The sequence below is a fragment of the Nelumbo nucifera genome, chromosome 3 (genome assembly GCF_055504915.1).
Source record: "Nelumbo nucifera cultivar China Antique chromosome 3, China Antique-T2T, whole genome shotgun sequence".
Classification (NCBI taxonomy): domain Eukaryota; kingdom Viridiplantae; phylum Streptophyta; class Magnoliopsida; order Proteales; family Nelumbonaceae; genus Nelumbo; species Nelumbo nucifera.
The window spans coordinates 95199386-95206283 of NC_142651.1; the positions used below are offsets into that span (position 1 = coordinate 95199386).

General features: G+C 35.7%; 1 protein-coding gene across 8 annotated transcripts; it reads right to left on the bottom strand.

Annotated features, from left to right (window-relative positions):
* Positions 1-1132: 1132 nt before the first annotated feature.
* On the bottom strand, positions 1133-6874 carry LOC104589725 (transportin). 8 transcript variants are annotated; one of them, XM_010248135.3, is made up of 6 exons: positions 6391-6874; positions 5975-6260; positions 5647-5718; positions 5431-5555; positions 5111-5182; positions 1133-1305 (listed from the first exon to the last, which is right to left on the bottom strand). In XM_010248135.3, exons 2-6 carry the CDS (start codon positions 6059-6061, stop codon positions 1233-1235), a joined length of 429 nt encoding a protein of 142 aa, XP_010246437.2. In that variant the 5' UTR covers positions 6062-6260; positions 6391-6874; the 3' UTR covers positions 1133-1232. The 8 variants fall into 8 exon arrangements, 5 of the variants coding, with proteins under 5 accessions (XP_010246437.2, XP_010246438.2, XP_010246436.2 ...); XM_010248136.3 differs by having other exon boundaries at positions 6415-6872; XM_010248134.3 differs by having other exon boundaries at positions 6446-6843.
* Positions 6875-6898: the final 24 nt, after the last annotated feature.

The window sequence follows — 6898 nt, forward strand, 5'->3', positions numbered from 1 at the left end:
TTTTTAGTGTTTGACATTAAGACTGTATTTGGTTTGAAAGAAAAGGAAGGGAAAGAAAGTAAAATGTATGTAGCGTGCAAAACCTTATATTTTGTATGTATGTACACTATACATATTTGTATTTGTACTCTTACCAAATTAAGTCATAGAAAAATCCCTACAAACCCTTGTATAGCTTTCTTACATTTCCCTTCCTTTCCTTACCTTTCTTTCACAAACCAAGTAAAAGCCTAAGATTTCTAAAACTCTGATGAACCCACCAGCAAGAGGGTATTGACTTATGTTATGTATCATTAAATATTAAACATAGAAATATAGAAAAATAAAGTATGATATTAAAAAAAGAGCAAATTACATATTAGTATCTGTACTTTGAGGAAAGTCTTAACTTTAGTACCCAAACATCAAAACATGCCACTATAGTACTTGAACTCTCGAAAACTGCCAGTTTAGTCTAAAATTGTTAACCAACACTAGATAACATGTGAAAGGATGAAAAAACCCTTTAAGTTTTGAATAGGCGAGAGAAGCATATTTTTGAAATAGCCAAAATAGTCACGTTTAAATCCCTTTTCATTGAGATTGGACACCACTAACCGCCGCCTTAGATCTAAGGTGGTGGTCAGGCGTCCGCCCCCTTATCAACTACCGCCCTAGATTAGGACCGCTAGCTTAGATGCAAAAAGACCACTGCCTTAGATGTCCAGTCGAAAACGATTTAAATTTCTCTGAAGCGGCGGTCACACCAAGCCGTTGGCTTAGCATTAATTAGGCGACAATTTTGACTGCCGGCTTAGATACCAAAAGACTGCCACCTTAGATTTCTGTCAAACTCCCTCGTGTTCTCAGGTGGCAGGCTAAACCGCTGGCTTATATGCTATATGACCGCCGCCTTACGTGTTGTTTGGGGCCTTAGATTTTTTTAATTTTTATTTATACCAGGTTAGTTCTAACATTTTTTTCGTCATGTTGATAGCTAAGCCGGTGGACATGACTGCCGGCATATACCTACTTTTTTCAAAAACAGTTCATATACCCGCTTAATTGCAGCATTTTTGTGGTACCTAAATTGTTTGTTGATTTTGCATTTTCATACCTGTTTAATACAGAAAAACCATTTGATAAAAATCAATTTAAAATGAAATCTATTAATTCAAAGATTATATATTAAAATATCTGAAAGACATTGTTGAAATACAATATCCAATTGACATATAAATAGTACAAGAACTTTAAAAAATAATCAAATTCTCTAATAATGCAACACATCTTCCAATGCAAATCCACTTAACATATGGATTGAACCTGCAAATCAAAACATATAAATATTAGAATTATATTCAAGTATTTTAACTATAAAGATAGGAATAGTAACTAAAATTTACATGGGCTGAATTCTAAACAATTAATTAGAATATCAATAATAGTTCAAAATATTCTATAGCATCCATAAGGGCATACTAGCGATGCATCACTTATATTCGAACACTGATCACAAACTAAAAAGTAAATTTTAAAGACTTTTCTTTTAATGCCCAAATTTGGTGGAGGACTAATAAAGGAAAATGAATATTCAATATATTCCTTATTGATCACTATTACTACAAAAAATATCAAAATTCAAATTAAACTAATGGCAACAATATGTATGTAATCTTAGTTTAATGGGAGATGACTCATTTTGAAAATGGAAGTGATTTTCATAATTTAGTTTAGAGGAGGAATGAGTTATAGAGATTTCTAAGAACTCTCTAATACTTGGTACTCCTATTGGACTGTGACCTTGGGAAATGATATAGAGGGAAAGCTTTCAAGGTGCGCAGGAGAAGGTAATGATAGGAAAAAGTGGGAGAACCGCCAAGAGGGCACCATATATGAGGTTCCTAAGGATAATTCCCTTTATCCTGATGCAAATAGAGAAGACCTTGGAGCAAACACGTGAGATAAAACAATTTCCACCACCCCTTGAGGGCTGCATCACTCGTAAGAAGTATTTTCGATGCCAAGGGGTTGAGATTTATATACTGTGTTTATATTTGCTAATATGGATGGGGGTAAAAACTGTGAATTGAGAGAACCTGAGATTCCTGAGGTCTCCATGGATATATAAATCTCCTTGGGATATTAAAGGTGTGGAACGTCTGCTAGGAAGTTCAATTTTCTGTTTTGAGTTGTGAGTGGATCATGTTTGGCTCTAGCCTGGTCGCATTTTTTATGTGCTGGTGATAGTTGGGTTTGGGTTTTGTTTCCCTATAGGTGGGATTTCTTGCACCTATAATGGCAGTTATGCTGGTAAGAGTTCTTATTTTGGGTTTGAGGTTCAGATGGAGTTATAGGGTTATTTGGGTCTGGATTGAGTTTCTGCTTTATGGGGTTGTAGGGTTGTATATATATATATATTTGTTTTGCTCCTTTAGAGGGAAAAGTGCTTTTGCTTTTTTCTTGTTTCGTTTTTTTCGGTCGGTATTCCTTTAACTTTCTTTGTTTCTTTGTTTCCTAGAACTGGTCTGTACTGGACCAACAAGGAAGGACCCATTGCTAATTTACCATGTACAAAGAAATCTCCAATGTTCTCCTCATGGTTGTATTACACAAAAAATCTAGGCTTGATATCCTGAAGCCCTCCTACTGTTCTAAATGATTCATAATCAAGAAATGAGAAGAGATAAAAGCCAAGCAATGGCCTCTACTCTCATGGAAATTGGATTTTGCCATAAACAAATTAATGCATTCTTTGAGGCAGACAATCAGATCAACATATTAATGCATTCTTCAATTTCTCAATTAAATGTAAGGCAGAAAAATACCTGTTCATTTCCAATCTGGAAGTGTTTGCTAACAGAAATATCCTTGGAATTAAGACAATAAAGTCTTGAACAAATCTAAATATAGAAAATCCGCAAATATAAAATAGTTCATTCAATTAATGGAAAATAAAAGCTTATTATAACTTTCAAAACATGAAACACACAACTGCATGCATGAGTCCTAGAGTCCCATTCAAATCAGGTCAACCTATACCCACGGTTAAAAATTTCGTCACGTATCGTTCCGGCAAGTTTTTGGCACGGTACATGGTACCAAATTGAATGTGTCGTATCTATTCGTTGTATTGATGCCGTATCGTGGCCGTATCGTGCTCGTATCGTTGAGTATCGGTGCGTTTTGGCACCGTATTGTATCGGTAGCGTATCGACCGATACAATACAATTTTATTGTGGCAGAATCGAAAATAAAACTCCGTTCGAAAGAGGGCTTCTAAACCCATTACAGAAGCCCTCTTTCTTTCCCAAACCCTTCAAAAAGCTTTTTAACCTTTCTAAAGACTCAAATCTTGTAAAAATTTGCCAAGACATATATAAATTTGCAAGATTCAATAAGTTTTTCAAAAAGTTTCGCTCGCTCGCCTCCGCTTCGACAAGACCCCCCTTTCAACAACTGTTATGCATTTTTATTGTTCTTATTATAAAAGATTTTTATTAAAGATAAAGAAAAAAAATGAAATCCCCCCTTCCTCCTTCCTCCTTCCTCCTCTTAAGGAAGCTTTCACCTCCTTGTGTTCGAGAGGCTTACGCCTCTTGCATTCTGAACTATGCTTCACGCCTCTAGGTAGTGGAACGCCTCTATGTTTTAAAACATTGATATTTATTTTTTAATTTTTAGAATAAAATATGCAAAATAATTATTTCATCTATTATATCCATAAATCCATTCAATTTTTTGTTACATATTTACTTTTCTTAATTTTAATTTAATTTTTAGAATAAAACATGCAAAATAATTATTTGAATAAAAATAAATAATTATTTAGTTTTTAAAAAATTAGAATAAAACATGCAAAATAATTACTTGATCTATAATGTCCATAATTAGATAGTATGTTTCTGTTCCTGACTTCCCGTTTATTGATTATAATATGTTCTTTTTCATAAAACCCACTAAAACATGTTATTTTTATGAATAAATAGCTCATTTATGTCTTATATTTAGTGATATTAATGTTTATTTATGATAGAGTATTTATAGCACTTGCATGTGTTTCCATGCGTATCTTAATTTTTCGTCCATATCCATGCGTATCCAAGGTGTATCCTGATACATCTCTTAAATTTGCCTTTCCGATATGCATAGCGTTTCCGATACTTTGAACCTTGCCTAAACCTTATACATAAAGCTTCCCATTTCGACCCAAACTTCCAAAGCCACTTTCCCATAATAGCTTTACTCAGCCCTAATTCTTCTAAACCCTATCGAATCTTACCTTCTCTTTTATTTGACATTACAGAACTGAATCTTTTCTGGTCGTCTCATCCATGGAGGCTAGAACTTTAAGCAGAGATAGGTAATGGTGGGCATTATTGTCAATACATTCTTTATAACAGTAACTTTGATACCAAGGAAAGATGCTTGCACTTCCAACCAGCTCTTTCAAAACTTACTGATAAAGGTTGCCATGTAGAAACTAAATAAGCTTCAGCACCAATTGGGAGGCCAAGAAACATCCAAGAGTCACAGCCCCAACTACATGGGACCGACTATATGAATCCTGTTCCATCTTTCCACTCTATTCAGTACCATATCCATTGCTAAATTCTGGGCCATTAAACCATTTGCTACTACTTCAAACCATGTCCTCTTTGGTCTACCCTCTGCTCTTCTAGAACCATAAACTTGTAACAGATCATTCTTCTACTCATGTTGTACATAGAGTCATCTAGACATGACCAAACCATCTTGTCCTATGTTTCCTCATTTTATCACCTATTGAAGCTACTATTAGGCTCCTTTAAATAAGTTTATTTCTGATTCTGTCCTTTCTAGTTCATTAAGAAACAGTGAAGGATTTTTTATTTACAGCCTTTCATTAAATGCCTAAAATTATAGCCAAATGGGAGATAACAATAGCAACTTGCCCCTTTCCCTAAAAGAAGAGCAATGCAACTATAAAAAAAAAAAATGCATCTGTTGAAGGAAAACCCAAGCCACGCTGAAGATATCAAACACTCAAATCTAGGAGCAACTGAAGGGAAAACATTTTTTTTGATAAATAAGGGAAAACAAAATTTCCTGAACTGAAACTATGGAAGATGTTTACATTATTACTCAATACCTCCAATTTAAAGACATTAACCCTCGAGGGAAATGAAACCCCCATATGCTTCCGCTTGGAGGATCCATGATCCTAAGGATGAGATTTAAATTGTCATAAGAATGGTTGAAACCAAATACAACCACTAATGTCCTCAGTAAATATCTAAAAGATCAACCTAGCTAATAAGTACATGGGTTCATATGGTACTTGGAAACACTGAAATCACAAACTACTCCTGGATAATTTACTGTATGCTTATTTTTGCTGACAGATAATGCAATCAAAACCAGTTACAGCTACTGGAAAGGACTATAAAGAAGAAAAGAAACATCTCATACATGGATAAAGCAGTACACCATGATTGCAAGAAATTCTCCATATGAGGTGATACAAGTTCTGGACAGACCCATGCAAGCCTCCCAAGAGTGATGGCACTATTTTCTATGAGTGATTTGTTAAGCCCCTGTTCAGAATCAATAACAATGAGAATGTTAATAGAACTCCAAGAAAAAAAAAGGAAACTTTAGCTTATGCACAAGTAATAAAGAAATTACCTCGGCATGTTGAAGGATTGGAACTAGGCATTGAATAACTCTTAGAACAATGGGAGATGCTTCTTGATGAACCTGGAATTTGGACGTAAGGAACAAACTTAAATCTATTACTTGGTTATACCTATAAATATAAAACTACAGAATTGACCACATGCACATGGTTAAACTTAAGATTACAGAAATAAAATCGAAGGCACCATAACGTGGACATATCCAAGTAGATGTTAAAATCATGAGCATGGGAATATCAGCAAATTACTAAAAGCTTTTCATGCTACCAATAGAAACTACATTATGCTTTAAAAGATTATAATATAAAGGATAAGACCATGCAAATCCATATTTCCAGCGCCAAAACCCAGATTTTGGGACAAAAGGCCACTTTCAACGCCGGAAACTGTTTTCCCGGTTTCATCTATAATCTTCGTGTTGTCACCGACAACTTCTTGAGATCTTATCACCTCCAGATCTTCTAACCACCAACGAAATTTCCGATACGTTAATTGCGGAAGCAGCTTCTCTATCTCTTCTGCTGCCTTCTCCTGCTCTCCGTCTCCACTACCAAACGGCCAACATTTCACAACGTCAACTTTTTCCTATTCAAAACATACTCCCTGAAACGCCAAATCACAAGCTTAATTAGGCCACAGAATCAAAGTGATTGAAAACCGAATCAGAAAACTTAAAACACTAATCGAGAGTGGTGAAGTGGAAGAACTACAAAGAAAAGGGTACAGCCCCAACCAGAAACCCTAATAAAACAATAACTGAGATTTTGGAAGATGAAGCAGGGGAGAACCATGTGAAAAACCATCGAAACCCCAATTGCAAACCCTGCAAAGAAAAAGAGTTAGGGTTTCTCTCCATGATTTCGAGAGATACAGAGAGGGAGAACGACTCGGACGAGAGAGTGAGAGAAGAGGGAAGCAAGGGAGAAAGACGTGTGAAGAGAAATCCTCTGTCGAAGGAGCAGAATCCACATAGTAAGGAGAGCTTTCCTTTCGGTGTTCTGCTATTGAAGGAGAACAATGCAGGAAGAGTATCAATCGAATAGAATGGCTGAATGGGGTTCAGGCCGGTTCAATTCCGGTTCAATGTTATAAACGACGGAAAGGCCGCCGCCCAATATACTCGCGTGAATGTTTTTGCTTTTCCGGACCGCGGTCTATTTTAAACCGCCACCTTATTCTTTTCTATGGTGAAGAACCAATATGCTTCCCATCAGAGAAACTACACGAAAAAACGTCACCGG